General features: G+C 42.0%; 1 protein-coding gene across 5 annotated transcripts in view; it reads right to left on the bottom strand.

The window, feature by feature from the left end:
* HDAC4 (histone deacetylase 4) overlaps positions 1–18989 on the bottom strand; it is a 327955-nt gene that overhangs the window by 10072 nt on the left and 298894 nt on the right. For all 5 annotated transcript variants that reach the window (XM_050189691.3, XM_072286365.1, XM_072286363.1 and 2 more), the window contains 13 exons: positions 18773–18905; positions 16291–16567; positions 14547–14848; positions 13565–13614; positions 13369–13436; positions 12691–12845; positions 11917–11972; positions 10876–10963; positions 9811–9930; positions 8302–8399; positions 6483–6601; positions 4683–4752; positions 1633–1781 (listed from right to left, as the gene is read on the bottom strand). In XM_050189691.3, coding sequence (XP_050045648.2) covers positions 1633–1781; positions 4683–4752; positions 6483–6601; positions 8302–8399; positions 9811–9930; positions 10876–10963; positions 11917–11972; positions 12691–12845; positions 13369–13436; positions 13565–13614; positions 14547–14848; positions 16291–16567; positions 18773–18905 — 1685 coding nt within the window. The remainder of the gene's footprint in view (positions 1–1632; positions 1782–4682; positions 4753–6482; positions 6602–8301; positions 8400–9810; positions 9931–10875; positions 10964–11916; positions 11973–12690; positions 12846–13368; positions 13437–13564; positions 13615–14546; positions 14849–16290; positions 16568–18772; positions 18906–18989) is intronic.

Here is an 18989-nt window from a genome sequence, read left to right as displayed (position 1 = left end):
ACCACCCCTTTCCAGAGGGGATGCTCATAACATCCATCCAGCATCCATCCATCTAAAGTGCAAACGCACAGCCATGGAGAAACCAAACTAAGTTGGATTCACACTGCAGCTGCTCTTGGTCAAGTGGTGTGGACCATTCGAGCATCCCATGTCATCACATGCACATGGAATTCTGATACTTGCAGTCTGAGTGCATTTAGTGAGCCAGCAAAACCAGCGCAGCACAATGTGATAATGAAACTACTGAAACGTGAAAGCGTACACGGCGCAGAGTCGAGCAAAAATAAAACCTTTCAACTGCCCATGTCATTGGCAAGGGTAACATCGATGAGTTCTTTTTCCTAAAGATCTAATAGAACTGGACAAGTAGCATTTCCTTCCGTCTTATAATGCATGCAATGATCTTTTTATTATGAGTGGTTGAGTACTACACCTGACGACAACTTTCTGTGGTAGCACAGCCAAAGCTACGCGCATGAGCGTGCACGTGCGCAGCTTCTGTTCTTGTGTTGCTAAAGCAAGCAGTGCTGATGTCTTGCTGGGGGTTTACAGGACCAGGAAAACCAGACATGCCTGACATGGACACCATAAAGCCAGAAAACTAGGAACAGCAAGAAATGGAAATCATTTTCCTAAGCAAGCTTATTATTTGTTATGGAATAAATCCTGAACAAAAAATAAAAATAATAGGTACGATTTGTTTAATGCTACGTAGCTTCTAGTTGCTTATATTCTCAGACTACATGCAGATGCACAGTAAAAGAATGTGTCCTTTGGCGCCGTAGCCTTGACTGCGCAACCACAGAAAGTTGTCGCAGGGTGTAGTGACAGAATTATAAGGAAGAGTGCCTATGTCATCAGGCTAATGCTTAAATGTCCCGGGTAAGTCTCAAATTGTGTCCAGCATTTCCCTCAATTTCTCGATTACTAAAGCTTTGCTCGTGATAATATTGACGCCTTAGACTTTCCAGAACACTAATCTATCACTTCAGCTTAAATTAATGTTTGCCTTTAGCGTCCATTTAAGATGCACTAAATTTTCAGTAAACAGGCATGGCAGGACCTGTTCACTGATATTTGGTGTTGCTATTAATACCAGTAAACATGCACAATATCACAGTAAAATTATCTTCTCAATGCTGTTAGTGATCAGTGCTCACAAGTTTATCATACCAGATGCACCACAACACTATAAACATGATTCACTGGCGAGATTCTCAAATGTACTTAGCCTGAGTGAGTCATTCAAGTTTGCCTCAAAGCTAAGCATGGAGGAAAAGCAATGACTACTAGAGGAATCCTGGCGTGTCTGACCTTTGTATTCAGAAATGCAACTTAACTTGAAGCTCGTGCTTGACTTGATATAAATGACGCCTGGTGCGAACGCACCGAAGACGCTCATTGTGTTTCTTTTGGTACGTTGACGACAGGCATCGTTTAAATCGAGTCAAGCATGGGCATCAAATTAAGATGCATTTCTGAATACGGGGGTGAGTCCTTGTGCACATGCTGTGAGTCTGATGAGATTGGCCTGTCCTTATCAATTACTAAGGGGTGAGCACACAGGAAGAGGGTAGGAAGCTCCTTTCCCCTCACATTTAAAGATTTCCAGCATTGGTTTTTCATGTTTACCTTGAATGGCGGCAGTTTTCTGCAGCAGCTGGACCGCAGCTGCACAAGGCTGCCGGGTGATCTCTTCTTCGCGCAAGGGTGAGCACTCATCTCCGAGCAGTGCTGCTACACACTCCTGAGAACAGTCACATATGGACGGCAGGTCATATCTGCAAAGATGAAAGAAAACGATGAAGAAATGTGCTCATGAGTGGCACTACATGTCGCAGAATGAAACACTGCTGTTCTTACTTAGCAGGTTCTTCAAGAGAAAGCTCCACAGATCTGCAGAGCGCTAAAGGGCCCTGACAAGCGATAAGTGTTTGGAATAAAAATTGAGTGATTTCTAACTGTGGAACAAGCACTACTTCGCAGAATTCCTCAAGCTGTCTCACTTACACGAGTTTTGCAATACATCATCAGGGTAAATATGACCACAGGTCAGCACAGTAAGTGGATACTAACTCATGCTCACTCACATTCATGTCTACTCACACTCACCAGCACTCATTCCCGTTCATACCAATGTCCCACCACACCTTTTGTCACTCACTCACGCTCTATCCTACATTTATGATATCAGTGTGAAGTGAGTATGAGTCATTGTGCTCATGAGCAAGTATGCTGACCTATGCATACAACCGAAAACTCAGCTGTACACAGAGCTCACATTAAGAGCCAGTGCAAGGGTTATGACTGAGAAGCTGACCCTGCTACCTCACAATAAGCAGGAGGTGTATTCTACAGGAATACTTAGGAATGATAGAAAATAGCTACAAACTGAAAATAATCATGTAGTAGCAAGCTGAGGATCTATGTATCTCCAGTGTCTTAGAATGTTTCATCAATGCACAATTGTACAAAAGCCATAATATAATACTGAATTAAAGCTGCCCTGTCAAGACGGCCTAAACTGAGCACGGTTTTCTCCAGCTGGCCTGAGACTAAAACAAAGACAGCATGAGCCTGTCCGGTGCTGTGCTATAGCTGCTTGTGGCATTTATATACAGTTAAACCTCGATATAACGAAGTCGGTAAAATCAGCTATTCGCTTTGTTATATTGAAATTTCATTCTATTAAAATTCCACTTTTTGTGCAAAGAAGTACAGTCGCCGATCTATTTTTTTTACACGAGAAGGGGCCACAGAATTTTCCGAATTATCAGCCAATTGAAAAAAAAAATTTGAATAAGGAAACAATTCCTTTTGATAAATTTGGGAGTCGGCTACAAATGATATGGTTTCATGTCACATGCATCGACAACATCTTCTCAGCGGTACGAATTAAGCGAAGCCAGCCACGCTTTCATGTGCACTCCGCCCCTGCGGATGACAGCATCGCCCGCATTGGGATGATACTATCGTGAAAAGCGCCAGCAAGGACGAGTGAATGCTTCATATGCTTCTCGCTCCAACGGGTTACCGACATTCGAGATTACACAACCTCCAATACTAAGCGTGCGGTAAGACAGCATACATGGTGCCACGCCGTCTCGGCATGCCCACTCTTTGCACACGCGGTGGATTACCTCTAAAGTAGGGTGCACGGCTGTGTATGCACTCAGCTGCACTTACAGCCTTGCGCAGCCACGGCCGAGACGCGCACCAACGCCCAACTCCACTCCACCCCTCCGCACACGCTCGATCTCGTTACTGTGAGCTCGTTCCTCTCCCCCCTGTTTCCCTTTGCTCGTGTGGGAAGGTGGCACTCGTGACGCCAACATCTTTCTTCTTTCACCCTCGCACACTTTAAAGGGACACTAAAGGCAAATACTAAGTTGACGTGGACCGTTTAAATACCGTTCCAGAAACCTCGCAATGCTTGTTTCGTGCCAAGACTTAGGTTTACGAGAAAATTGCATCTGAAGGGTCTCAATAGCTTTTTCATAGTTCAAATCTCCCACCACCCAACCGGGGGAGTGGTGACGTTGCATACGCCATCACCACCCTTTGCTGCCGTTGGTGAGTAAAACAGCGGCCGACAGATGGCGGTACCGAGCCAAGACAGAGCGGTGGATTTGCGGCTGCCACTGCTTTTTGGTCAAGTGGTGTAGACACTTGGGCATCCCGTGACATCACATGGAAGTTGAATTCTCTGCTACTTGCAGTTTGTATGAGTTTCACGAGCCAGCGAAACCAGCGCAGCACTACGCGATAACGAAACTACTGAAACTTGAAAGCGTGGGCGGTGCGTAGTCGAGCGAAAACAAAACATTTCGACCAACTGTGTCATTGTCATGGGTAATTTCAATGAGTTCCTTTTTCTAAAAATGAAATAGAACTGGGCAAATAGCATTTTATTTCATCTTATAATAGAATACAAGGATGTTTCTTGTAACAAGTGGTCGAGTACTAGTGATAACTGAGGAGTGCTTTTGTCATCGGGCAAGTACTTGAATTTCCTGTGGGAGTCTCTAATCACGTCCTGCACCTACCTCAATTTCTCAATTATTAAGGCTTTGTTAGCGATAATATTGACGCCTCAGAGATTCTCAAGCACTGATCTATCACTTTAGCTTGACTTAATATTTTCCTCTAGTGTCCCTTTAACTCACACCTAGAGCACACAGTGCACGGGGCACGATAGGATCTTGTCACACTTGGACTTTATGCGGAACATGATGCAGCTCCATTTTGGCGGTTGCTCTTGTCGCGCAGCGAGCGATTTGAGAGGTGCTTTTGCAAGCAGTCACTTGTAATTCAATCATTTGACCATCTGAGTCCACAGAAGTTCCCATTTATTGTCTCGGCATTTCTTTGTGGCGGCAGTGAAATTTCGTTATACTGAAATGGCATACAAACACACTTCGTTATATTGAGATTCTAAATACATGGTGTTCTATGGACAAGAGGTTATGCAAAGTTAAATACTTCATTGTATCAAGAATTTCATTATATTCAAGTTCGTTATATCGAGGTTTAACTGTATTATCTTTTTGCAGACAGCAAAAAAAGAACATGTCAGCAGACATGTTGCAGAGTGCAACAGCGCATGCTATCATTAATATTTAGCACAAAGAAAAGAAGCTTCAAATACAATACAGCAAGAATAAAATAAAAACCTTACTCACCCTCCCTCTAGAGCAAGCACAAGTTTGCCCTTGGCTAATGTCATCAGCTGCTTCGTCATATAGGCAAAACCTGCAAAACAACCGTTCAGTTATCACTGAATTCATGACTTTGAGCTTCCACTGTTGTTGCTCTAAACTAGTTCTATGACCAGGTGTTATAAAAAGTAATAAAACCAACCCACTTTTCAGTGATGAAGTAAAAAAAAAGAAGAACAGCATTATTTTGCATGCACTATAGCAATTAATGCACAGAGCAATGGAAGTGTCGAAAGTAGTGGTAAATATTAGCAGCATAAGTGGTTGCTGTAATCAGAGCATTACACTTTTGTATAGTTATTCGGTGGAGAATATCTAATGTTAGGTAGCATCAGACCTCATTTTGCACTTACGGATATTGATGTGGTTGATAACACACAATGTAGCACTTCAGGTCTTGGCAGCGTTTTGTGCAAGATTGTGTGAAGAATTTGCCGTTATTGCTGTTACACTCATTTTACTCGACCCTGAATACATAAAATCTATTATTTCTCAACTATTCAAAACAGGAGATGTGCTTTAAAAGCCACAGGAGTATAACAACTGAGAACAAGAATGCTTGGTTAGCTTATTAACTATCAAACTCATAGAGCCCGTACTAACAGTAGCTTTCAGAAGCTAGGCCATTAAATACCTAAATTCTTAAACTTGATCCAATATATATTGAACCAGTATATATGTCCACAAAATCAGTAGAAGTACAATTTAAACATGCCATTTATGCCCTGCTAACCACAGTTACCACCACAACTTATTCATGTGTGCTAAGTGTTTGCTTTCTCTTTGATTTCTCTCTGTACATTCATTCCTCTTTGCTTTGATAAATTTTGTGCACTGATGTATTTTGCTCCACATACCGAAACTCTGTATTTGTTGTGGTTTGCATTTTATGATAATGTATAATAACTGTAAACATCCAATTGCTGCCAATGTTTATTTTATACTCCTTACCAGTGGTTTATCTTATAAATGAACTGCAACAATAAAGAATTATCATTATTAAAGTTGGTTACAAGAAAAGTAATCCGTAATTTCATGAAATAAAATAGGACAGGACAGAGGAAGGTGTGAACAGGACAAATGCCAAAGGCTCATCGGGATTTGTACTGTGTGCATATTCTTGAATACTGTCTGTTTTTTGGTGCTGGTAAATTATCAATCATGATACTTGCAGAATCAACAATTGCCAATTAGAGGAATGACAAAGCGAAGTCCCCAGGTCAAAACACCGGTTTCAAGCTGAGGCTTTCCTTGTTTGACCACAGCTGACCCCATCTCAAATCTCCATCTTTCTATGGTCCTTTTTTGTTTGCAATGCTTGCAGGAATAAGACATATGACTTGCACCTTATATAAATAGTCATTTTTAAAGCACTCTGACTACACTACAAAGGTCATGTCAAATGTAATTTGAGCTGCAATCCACCATTAAAGAGTTTTTGTGCTTGTTACTCAGTGTAGCTGCTGTTTTACTCAAACTATGTAGTACTGCTCTTCGTAAGAGCATTCAATGACAGCATTGCATGACTTGCCATATGTCACTTGTTTTGGAAAGGTTAGACTGGAAGGTGTATTCCAAGTAAGTTTTGCACCAAGATGACACATTTTATTCAGCATACCGCACTGTGCCCACTAAATGTCTCACTTTGTTATACGGCTATTGCACACTGTCATTTCCCAAGACAAGCATTAAGAGCACAATATACAGTAGATGCACTAGCGCAGCCATGCAAGAGATAATGAGGGAGACAAAGTGTTATCTTACAGGCTGGTGATATCTGGTATCCACCAAGTGGAGGTGGGTGGCCAGCAGCTGCATCAAATCCCGCTGCAACCAGTACAATCTCCGGGTCAAAGTCTCGAGCTATGGGCATTACAATGGTCCTAAAGAAAAAGGAGGAACCAAATATGCACACAACAATCCAGAGAGTTTCCTTTAGCAAGGACACATACTGACGTACAATTCCTTTTGCCTCAGACTTAGCTAACTTGTGCATTTTGTCAATTGCTGCCAAGTGATGGCAGACTTGTGGGGTGTAGTACTGGCCACTTAGAGGGTGCCATTTTCTCAGGTGTTGGTCACAGTTTATGGGAGACGATTCAAGCGATGTGAACTTTCTTTCATATTATCTCACCGTGGGGCTGCTCATAGAGTTGCCTGTGGAAGCACAGAAATGGTACCAATGCACAGAGAAAGTTGTCCACATTGTAGCACAATACAGACCAAATTTCCAGGGCATGTGACGCTGCCACAGTGGACCACTGGGAAGGCACTGTGAACCTTGCCCATATGTAATGCCGCTTGTTACCGGGCATGCTCGGCACCACCGCCAGCAACCACGTGCTCCGTATCTTGTGAGAAGTGACTAATTCAAATACTCTTTTTTTCCCATGCACCAATAATGATTGGAACTGCTTGGACTGCCCATTATAACACGCCACTTTGTTGTTTTCTGACATGTTAGTAAATACTTCTTGTTGTGTTTTTGTATTTATGTATCTTTATGCTTACCCTTCTTGGACCTTGAGTCTGCAGTATGTATTAAATAAATAACAAATAAATAGAAGAGGCCTTATCACAAGAAAGAAGGAGTAATACATAATGGCAACAAAATATAATAATCAGTCTTAAGACTGCTGCCTCTCATACATACAGGGTCCTGAATATTTGGCTGTACGTGTTCAAAAAAACATTTCGCACTCACTGCTGCACTGTTCTTGCTAAAATTTTGCAGAATTATTGCATTCTGGCGTCGACTTCGTTTAGTATAACATTTGGCACAGTTACTTGCCTGGTTTCTAAGAAAAAAGTGCAAATTCGCCTGCGCTTGTGGAGATGTGAGCTGCTGCCGCGACGGCACAAGCATGCACTTGTGTCGCCACTTGCCGTCATCTGCAGAAAGCAGCGCTTCAGGGAGGGCAGTCGCCCGTTCCAGGACTGGGCAACACGCAGCAGCCCTCCCTGAAACACTGCTTTCTGCAGATGACAGCAGGTGGCGACACAAGTCAATGCCAGGGCCGGTTTTTCAGACGCCATTTTTCCCATAGACAAAAACAGTTAATTTCTAATTTCTGTCTTAAAAAAACAGGCGACTAATTGTGGCAAGTGGTATACTAAATGAAGTCGACGTGAAAATGCAATCGTTCTTCAAAATTTGAGCAAGAGCAATGCAGCGGTGAGCGCAAAATCTTTTTTTGAACATGTGCAGTCAAATATTCAGGACCCTGTATGTCAAAGAGATCAAATTAATTATACTGCCAAGTGTCAATAAATGAATGAATGAATGATATTTTAGGGTACCTGGAAGAGTTGTTCAATTCAATAATTTACAAACTAACATAATATATGAGAAAAAATAAAAGAAAAAATAAGTCGCACAAAGAGAGATGCTGCCACACCTTTATGCATCAACAGTTTGATAGATAACCTGTGCATGCAAGCTAAATATGCACACCAAAAATGAAAACATACATCAATAAAACCAAGGATCACCATTCATATGAGCAACACAGATACACTGAGACCTCTAGTGAAAACCTTTCAAAAATAGAACTGGCATGCAGTCATTAAGAGTTGCACTCACCGAAAAGCTGCGATGTACTCGGCATCGCCCATCGGGGGGTTTAATGCACCGGACCAGGCAATGTTGATATTGAAACCTGTGCCATCGTCAATGCCAACCTAGGAAAGGAAAGCGATTGCATATTTGATACAGGGATGGATTGACTTCAACATTCCAAGGCAACACATGATTATGAGAGACTCCATAATGAGGGTGTTCAGGATTAATTTTCACCACCCGGGCTTCCTTAATGTGCACCCAAAGCTCAGCACATAAGCGTTTTTGTATTCGTCCCACATTAGAATGAAGTCAATGTGGTTGGGATTCAAACCTGCGACCTCAACAGGAAGGCACGACAACCACTCAGCCACTACAGTGAGCTCGTAAAAACATACTCTGAAACATTGGGTCAAGATGAGCTACCTGATGTACTGCTAAATCATGATGCAATTCACTTGCGACTAACACTCACTATGTGAGTGACTGATGGAACGCAACCAAATTTTCTTTGCTAGTCTTACCATTCACAAAGTACACGCTACAGTTAAAACTCGATCTAACAAAATCTAATTTACAAAGTTCCCAATCTAATGAAGCAATTTCCATTCCCTAGCAGGTACCCATAGGGTTCAATGTTGTTATCAACCTGAATTAACGAAATTAACTTGGCCGCACTCAATTTGACGAAGCTTTTCCTGAAATAAATGGGTAAAAAAGCGGTAATTTCTTTCTACTTCTTACACAGACTGGTTTTTCTTCAAGCATGTGCTCTAAAGCTATCGTGTTAAAACATCTAGGTGCCCTAGTCATGGCCTTAGCTTTATTTTGAGGAGGCTTCATGCTGCAGCCATGCACGGAAGTGGACTCAACGCTGCCTCGGAAGGGGCAGTGATGGTTGCTTTCGTTATTTCATAGTTTATGTGACAGATGGCTAGATTAGCGGCAAATACAATGCCGTGGTGGCTTTTGCGTCTCGCTAAGTTACAATTTTAAATTGAAGGACCAAAAATTCCTTTCTAAATCTTACAAACTTCCCAATTTAATGAAATAATTCGAGCGCCGTCATCACTTCGTTAAATCGAGTTTCAACTGTATACTGTATAGTAAATTTTCTGTATTGCAATCTGTGTTGCAACATATTGCATTGCCATTTACTCTGTACATAAGCCACTGCCACAGCTTTTCATCTGCATTGTGAACAAGGGACGCGTATGGGCCTCGTAACATCAATTGACATTATTTACTTTTGTTGGCAAGTGTATGTTTTATTTGAGTTATGTCCTTTCATCGCCACTTTCCGTGGTGCACTGGTATTGTAAGAAGTTTTGAGGTTGCCTTTCTCTCAGGGTAACAAGCAGATCTGTGACAATCAGATTATTTGTCATGAATTTTTGAGCTTGTTGACATTCTTTTCTCTGCTTACTAAACTTGAAGCTTATGAGAATAGGAGCTATGGCTAGGTAGGTTTCCTTTCTCTAATGCCATAGCTTAGCTGTCACCAGAAAACTAGCAGTTGGCTCACAGCCTTACCTCCTGGGGATCACCAGTGCCAGGAAAAAAGTTGCCGTCGTCATGTCGATGAAGGGAGATGTACAACACATGTGGGTCATCGTAAAAGATTTGCTGCAGACCATTCCCGTGGTGGACATCCTGAAATGAAGCAATGGTTGGTGGAACAAAAACATGCCAATAAAAAGGAAAAGAAGTGCGCTCATCAACTCCACGAGATGACAAGCTAGCACAATATGAGAGAAAGAAGGCCTGCTACTCAGTTTCAAAACTTGGGCAAGGGGTGCTTCTGCTATAACTGCCAACATTCTCTGCAGTGAACGACTCTGTTCATCTACGATGCAAACAAACCTTACAAAACTCGTTAGTGTTCGAGTATCTGTGTCCCTGTTGGTACCAAAAATAAGAAGTTCACACAGCCTGCGTGCCCAGTAACACTTTTTTGGTGTGTCGTATAAGCACTGCTACAACGCTCTTGCATGATAGGCTTTTTAACCCCTTCAGGCACTGACTAATTCTACCCGTTCACAATTTAGTTTCATCACATTTCTTGCCCCTTCAGAATCCTGAAAAGCATACAGCCTCAGAAAGAATAAATAATTTTCAATTCTTCAGTTACTTTTGTCAAGGTTACAGAATGTGGGTCGACTTCATAGGATAACTCTCTATGGGAACGTCAGGTATAAAAACAAGCTTTTGGATGTCTAGAATACATGGAAAGCACCTATCCAGTTACTTGAAAAATATGCCTGATGCAAAACATTGTGAAAAAATAATGAAAGATGTCAACTCACTGCATGACAAAAAACTGACACTAAGAAATAATACCCAGCTGTCTAACTACCAACCTGTTCTAGTAAATCAGTTTACATATATTATTCAAACTTGCAGCAGAGGTACAATCAGAACTATTTCAGAATGTATGCGACACATTTTAAATATTATTTTCATCACTGCTTTGATTTTGATGAAATATATTGGCATGCACAATTGTGTGCACAGCACCTGAAGTGAATAAAATTACAATGAATATTGAGGAAACAAAGTGACACAATTGAAAAATAAAATAAATGTTAGAGAGCATACCCAGTCAACCACGAGAATCTTCTCCATCTTGAGCTTTTGCCGAAGCTGCTTAGCAGCAATTGCCACGGAATTAAAGAAACAAAATCCCCTGAAAGACATGAAACACACACTGTAAGACCAGCTCCAATCAAAATCATTCTTTTTCTCAGCATTTTGCTTGGCTTGTTACAGGAAATGGAATCACTAGGTTTTTGCATAGAGTGAATTAGAAAAGATGGGTGTCCAGGAGTAAAAGTAAAAAGACACTGCCAACTTGGTAAGTATCTTGCAGCATGCTTGTCTGAAATCCCATTGCTAGACCATACTAATACCCAACGAAATGTACACCAACAATGTGTCACATTGCATATTCCTGCTGTACAACACAGGTGCACAGGTTTTTCTTGTAGTGCAGAAGCTGTATACCTCTGCAAATGATCAACCCTGGTGAAAAATTTCGGTTGCGACTGGTGGCAATGGAAATAAAAACGTTTGGCTCCACATAAACACCATGAACCATGAATGACTCACTTCACAGGGTCATGGCACACAGAAATCATGACCTCAAGAAAGAGCTGCCACAATGACTGTGTTAAGGGATTCGTGGGCGACTTTAAGCACGGCACTTTTTAATATTGTCCCTTGACTGATAGATTCCAGCTGATAAATTCAACTCGATGGATTGAAGCTGGTATTTCACTATGGGTGGCAAAAGCTCACAGTAGTTCTGTGCTGTGTGGTTTAAGGACATACAGCCAAAAATTCCGAAGTGCAGGGTGTGCATGACCAAAGTCACACAATCAAACAGCTTGCATTATTAATTTGTATTTGCACTCCAGAACGTTTTTGAATACCTTTGGACAGTCACTAATTGCTGAATTGATGAGAGTATGGCACTTATCGAAGGCAGCATGGGGCAAAAGCCCATTCAAGTGACAACTGTCCATTGGCCATTTCAAATGTCTGTGGTCAATACAACTTCGATTGTTTCATGTGAATTTAAGCAAAAGAATCAGTTGCAAAACTGTTGAGAGTTGTAGACCAAGCTCTTGCTAGACTTACATTGCTTGTTTGAACTCTGCATGGTGACCAGGAGGGCGAACCACAGCAAAACCATTCTGAGCATATTAAAGAAGAAAAGAAAGGAACAAAGCACCAAATTATTTTTGCAATTTCTGGTGCACGAAGATGAACAGCAGAAAATACAAAACGATAGAATAAAATCTCAGGAGTCCACTAAACTGCATTTTTAACTAACTGCATAATAACTTTCACTATTTCAATACGGAATTGAGGATTTAGGATTCCTCATTGAATTTCATTAATTAATCCTCGGGAAGGTATGACATATGTCCACACAAATGAATATCTGCCTGAGAAATGAAAAGAAACATGAAAGACAGAGGTATATTCCCTACTGTAACCAGTAGGGAATGTATGGGAGTTTTTGCTTGTTATCTCCATACTTTATAAGAATCATGCAAAAGTTGGTGTATGCAATTTATAGCTGTATTTGGAAAAGCAATACAAAAAGACCCCAGTCAGCAGGAAAATCCCACCAAATTTTCTTTGTTAGGTCTTCCTACCTTTTAGCCAAAAATTTCACTGCATCTTTTCAAAAAGGTGGCCACATGTGCCAAGGACTCGTGAATATGAAAGTTATAGGTGAAGTTAGTAATCAAATGCAGGAAACAAATAGAATGTGCAAATGCACTTACAATTCATTTAATCTTATTGGCTGACTATAACAAGGCACAGCTTTTGCACAGGCAAGTGTGCAGCCTGTATATAATGCTGAATGCACCAGCATTCACACGAGAGAAAGTGCAAACTCACCTTGGCTTCACCCATGGCCACCTTCAGGGCCAGGTCCACCACACAGCCAGCAGCCATACGCGCTGCACTGGCAGAGTGTAGCTCATTCCAGGTGGTGTCCGAGTCCACACCAATGCCTCCACAGGGCAGCATCACAAAGCTTTTAATGGGAAGCTCTGGAATGCCAAAGAATTGCCAGGAACCACATAAGTTGGCATGCTCTGCTGTACATTGTTTTGAGCAGAGTCAAGGATGCATGAGAGCATTAATAACAGAAACACAAGCGTGACTGCCAACTCTTGAATGAAAAGGAGGCGACAGAACAGTTCACACACTTTGCGCATGCAATTGTGACCCACTTCTTAAGTATTTATCTTTTATTTTTTATTTTATCAGGGGGGTTTCCAAGACATTTCTTTTACGTCAACATCAGCACGGTTATGTTAGGTTAGGTTAAATAGATTCATTATATGTGGGGGATGTGTCATATGTAAAGGTGTTTGCCAGTTTTGTAATTGCTACCAAAACCATGAATGCCTTGCTAAATAATGCAGTCATGCTTTTCCCAGGCCACTGCTACCAGAACATAGTGTTCATGAACAAAGCATGGTGTATTTCCCCACTTATTTGTGACACTGGGAAATGAGCACATAGGGAAATTAGAAATGCCATAAGCTAATAATACCAAGACAGACTTACCTAATTTGCTCATTTCCAGTTTCTGCCTGTTGAGAGGATTGGTACCAAACATGAAGGCGTAGCCCTCACTGCACATAAAAAAATAAATAAAAAGGAAACGCAAGAAAGCGACCATTGTAATCTCACATCCAATACCTTAAGCGCTCACATGCTGACAGTGGTGTGACCCTTCATTTTCGCATAGATGGGTACTTACTCGTGACACGACTGTATTTCCTCCAATGTGGCTTTTCGTGATCGGATCCTCTGTTGTAGAAAAAGACAAACAAAATACTGATTTTTGGTATCTCCTCCAGCGCATCTACAACAATTTTGTGCACAAATGGAGCTGCACCAGCTGCACAGCTGAGCAATGAATGGTTCAAAAGTAAACAGTTAGGCCAGGTGAAGGAAGTGATAGCATGACACTTTATCACCGTGACCTATGCAACTGCAAGTGCCGTAGTAAATGTGACTGCTACCTTTATAGTGAAAAATAAGCAAGAAACACATACTACTTATAACCATTATTCTTGATCACGCATCTTTCCTCTAGGAAAATTACACATTCATCATGTTATGCATTTTCTCTGACGTGGAAGGACTATACAATGTTACAACATATGCACAATATTGTCACAGTCTTCATCTTTCCCGTAACAATATCACGAAAACAAAGCTTGAACTCAGCTAACTCAATTTCTTGCATAGTGTTATCAGAATATTTACTGTAAACTATTCTTCACACAATTATACTCTTACGTAATGTATGCTGTCTAGACGAACAACTGCAGGGTGCTCTTAAGCATCTGTTGAAAGCTGGCGGAGTTTTCTCAACAGAAAAGATTCAGGGATTCGTGATTTTGGTAACAGGCAGTTTATTTAGTGCAAATGGAGTGCGTTTTCTAGGAACACACCTGAACCCAGGGAGAGAGACATATCTCAAATGAATTTTGTTAAGCTCAGAGCAACCAAGGTTACCGAGGGCCATGACTAGCTGCATCAGAAGACAATCACATGGGAATGTGTAGGTCTTTACATTTTCAAAAGCACAGGTAAGCAATCTCTAAGTTGGTTACTTTGCGAGCATTCTCAAAGACAGCCTCATATATGAAATAAAGATCAATACTCCTATAAAAAAATTTTTTCGTTTTTTTTTTTGACGAGGCACCTCGCATCATGATGGCTTTGCAACGCACCTCGCAGCGGGATACGAGTCCCGTTTCCTGCAGGCGTGCCCAGATGCTCTGCAGCCTGCCACCATGTTCTGGATGGCTGGAGTAGTCGCCACAGATGCACTGGTGTTTCAGCATGAGGCTGTCGTAGGCCAAGGCTGTGGTCATCCGGTGTGATGGGTTTCCATGTGGCGGAGGTGGGCTGCCCAGTTCTGACTGGTGCTGGGGGCTGCTGCTTCCACCAGGAGGGCTCAGGCTCACCAGCGGACTGGACAGGGCACGGGACAACGGACGCGCACCGTGCTGGTGTCGCGTAAATGCAGAACCTGAACAAAGCGCATTTCACAGCGCATGAGTTTGCCTTTACATTGTGCTCATGTATATTGCACAGCATTTGCTGTCAAGTGTCTTATCTATTTCACCCCATATCAGCCCTGTATCTGTTTAACAAGAGTATATGAATGAATGAATGAATGACGTCTGGGCCAGCACAGAAATCACACTAAAATGTGAACTGTTTGTCGCAAGGCACCAAGCTAACAGCAATGGATGGCAGTGAGCCGCTTGTGTGGTCGTCCTGAAAACTCTCGATTAGCCAACAGGACGCCGAGTGTCATGCTCTTGCAGGAAGCTTGTCACTAGTGTGCCCATTCTCTTAGAGAAAAGGCAAATTCTTTCGCGAATGGCTGGACAAAGTTGTACACAGTGCACTGCCGCATGCACACATTGCCGCAGCAAGGCTTGTATATATGCATCCTCTATACAAATTTTGCACAAAATCTTGTCCGTTGCAGCTGATAGTCCGTTATAGCTGGGTCCCTTTAAAGAGGAATTTGTTACAGGAATATACAGGCAGACCAAGCTAGAAGGACCACAAGCTGCTGTTATGAAAAAAGTTTATTTAGTCTTTTCCCTTATAACTACACGCGCGTTTGTTGTGAAAGGACTTCGTACCTTCGCAGTCTATAAGCGAGTTGATAAAATGTTCTAGCATACAAAACTAATTGGCAAGCATGGCCTCAAGTTAACAATAGGTTAAACTACATGCATGCTCCACTACAAGTAGATGCTGTCAACATATTATATGGAAGAAGCCATACAGAAGATGTATACTATATCATTGTTTAAAGATAAACAACATTTAAGGATAAAAATATGACATCAAACAGTACAACCTGGCATTGACAAAATACTGAACACACAACAGAATTGAACTCCCTAGGAAGTTCATTTTTTCAAGAATTTTCACCATGTGGATAACTGACAAAGGCCTTAATGTGCTTAATTGTTTAATGTAACCATCATGATGAGACAATCAAGTGCCCCATGTGATATCCTCACCTTTTTTAGTTTTACTGCTAGGAGACCTGTGCTATCACTACCGGTGGGCTGTTTGTCATCACATCTGTATTGTTGTCTGCTTTGACAATTGCAAAATGCATTGTTTGTTAATTTTCCCATAGAGCTAATTTTGCTAAATAAGTGACTTTTACAAGCCTGGCTTGCCTTATATTTTTCGAAACACTGCAATCCACATATAAATTGAACTTTGTGATATGCTGGGCACATATTTGCTCATGTTTCATTTCATTTTGCATTCTTTATTGCTTATGTGTTGCGCTGACATCTGATCCACTGACGGACAAAAATAATACAAAATGAAATGTATCACTGGAAAGTGCAGATACTGATATTATTTTCTGTTTTTTTTTAATGTTCATTATATCAAGGTTACACTAAGAAATATGTGATCAATCACACCACCCACCTTCCATGCCAGTGCCAAGATGGAGTGAGTGCCGGTTGATAAGGTCCCTCTGTCGCTGCTGAAGCTGCAGCAGGGTGGCGGTAGAAGTGGGAGGAGGTGGCGTTCCTTCTGCTGCGGCAGTTGATGAAGCGGATGATCCCTTGCGTGAGTCTGTGAGGTCGATGACTTCTGACTGGTCTTTCATCTCTTGTGCGACAGCAGCCTCTGTCTCTTCCTCCACGTGCTCAACCACCTGGCTCTTGCTACCCGCCCGAGTCAGCACTGTCTGCCGAATGTGCTGAGAAGAAAGGACAAGAGAGTGAAGACCCAGAGTAGAACAGTACAAGCAATGGTCATAATGACATAGCTTCATCTTATAACTGAAAATGAAAATGGTGCAGATGTAGCAAAGGTGAAGGGTGACACGCACAAAGCTGACAAGCAGCTATTTTCCAAGACAGTGTGGTAGTCTCTTCAAAATGGCTGTTAGCCAAAGCTGTCTTGGTCCTTCCTGAGCCAATCTCAGCCCTTTTGTGCTGCTGATTTGCCTTTCAATGACGTACCAACTTAGACTGTTAGTATGCTCTAGTAATTATCCTACTGCCGATAGTCCCCAGTCAGCACTACTCTCAAACCAGCAGTTAAAGTGCAGTGTAGAAAAATCTGCCAAGCAAGCTTTTTTAAGCGAAACTATTTTTGCCTCTTCCTTTGAGTTTTCCACTGCTGCTGCTGCTGCTACTGCTGTTACTGTCTTGCACAGTGCATCGGGGTGCAAGACATAGGGGTGTGGTTGAGAAAGTGTGTAATGTACATGGCAACGGTGCAAAGGTGTCTATGAGACCTTTTGAACAAACTCGGGAGGTGTTGTAACAGTGCGCTCTAGATCTCCCTGGCTGTCGCCACAGTGCCCTCTGGAATTCCCTAGCTGTCGACACAATGCCCTCCAAAAAGCTGTAATTAAGCATCAGCCCCCCGCAATAGCATTGCAGAAGCTGCAGCGCTTACCTTTCTACTCAAGCGTAACAGCCAAGAGAGGAGATAGAATGGTAGAAAGAAGAGACCAAGAATGCATAAAGCCAACGTAATGACAATACGAGTGAATAACGGCCTTGCCACTCTTTGTTTGTGACAGCTTGCACACATGGAAGGATCGAGGGAGAAGCAAAAGGCACTGTCCGAAAACGTGCTTCGTTTGGGGTCCCTTGAATAAAAGAAACACTACTACTAGACATAGTGACAGTTGCAGGGAAACTGTAAAAATATAATAATAATAATAATAATAATAATAATAATAATAATAATAATAATAATAATAATAAGAAGAAGAAGAAGAAGAAGAAGAAGAAGAAGAAGAATAGTAGTAGTAGTAGTAGTAGTAGTAGTAATAGTAGTAGTAGTAGTAGTAGTAGTAGTAGTAGTAGTAGTAGTAGTAACCCAAGGTAGCTTATGGCACATATCTGCAATTTGTGCAAAATAAACCCTGGCTCAAGTTTGTCCATGTGGGCAGCTGACGCAGGGTGTGCAGATGCAAAGCCATACTAAAGCGCAGCAATGTCAAGACGACAATACGTAAGCGGCGGTCTAGCAAATCAACACTTCAGTGCTTTAGCCACGATGTCCTAACCCTGCAACACTGGGATGTCGTGCTGTCTTACAAAAACCCGGGTGGCCAGCAGGTGCTGGTCTGTTGGGAATGGAACGTAGCAGCTATTTCTCTTAATGCTGCAATAAAAATGTTTCTCTCTCTCAGCCACGATGTGACAAACCATGTGAGGGAGTGAGAGTGCTAACCTTCTCGTAGGCTATGAACAATGGTGCACAACAGTGCCTCCAGCAAATACGTCTCGCTGTGCACTCTGTGTACTACATAGACAAACACAAGTGGTGCAAGCAAGGTAAAATTTAACACCACATCACGATTGTTATCTACCATCAAAACCACCGCCAAATGTCATCAATGAACACAAACAGCACAAAAAGCTTCACTTACATCTATTCCTACAGTGCGTGTGGGATCTGCATAATTTTTAGACTGTCCTTTAACGGACAAAACCTAGACTGAGAATGCATGTAGAGGTATGGAGGGACAATGCAATATTAACAACCTTCACCTTCCAAATACACTACTTTCTACAGGTCACGTGCATGATTGATGAAGCCATTCACTGGGTTGAGATAGATGCTGCTGCTTCTGTTTCTTTTTGATACTGCATGGAGGCTTGTTAGTGCTCCTGCTTTTTGGTATCTATGCATAACCACTCAAACAATGATGTTTGACAAGAGTGTACAACCTCTGTGTTCAACATTTTAAAAGTGCCTGTGAACTCATTTCTTTTGCTCTACACGGCACATTTTCATAATAATTGATATAGCCTCACAGTTACCCATATATGCTATGCAAGAAATCTAGAGCAAATCTGCTTCAGTCAGTCAGCTTACCCACCAAAACTATAAATCAAACGCGATCGTGCCCTACCGTACTCATAGTGGTAGATGCCCTCACCTGCTTGAGCAAGTTGTGCTGCTGCTGTTGCTCGTAGAGTTGTGCGTTGAGCAGCACACCCTGCGGCTGCAGCATTGGATGTCCAAGGGGTAGGGGTGCTGATTGGGTCCTGCCCAGTGGACGATGAATGGTCCTGGCATCCACATGGAGCAAGCACACATGCATGCATTCAATGCTCAACATCGACAGTCCCTCTGATATGTCACCTTCTATTTTT

The sequence above is a fragment of the Dermacentor andersoni genome, chromosome 2, assembly GCF_023375885.2.
Source record: "Dermacentor andersoni chromosome 2, qqDerAnde1_hic_scaffold, whole genome shotgun sequence".
NCBI lineage: Eukaryota > Metazoa > Arthropoda > Arachnida > Ixodida > Ixodidae > Dermacentor > Dermacentor andersoni.
This window is presented reverse-complemented; position numbering and strand designations above follow the sequence as displayed.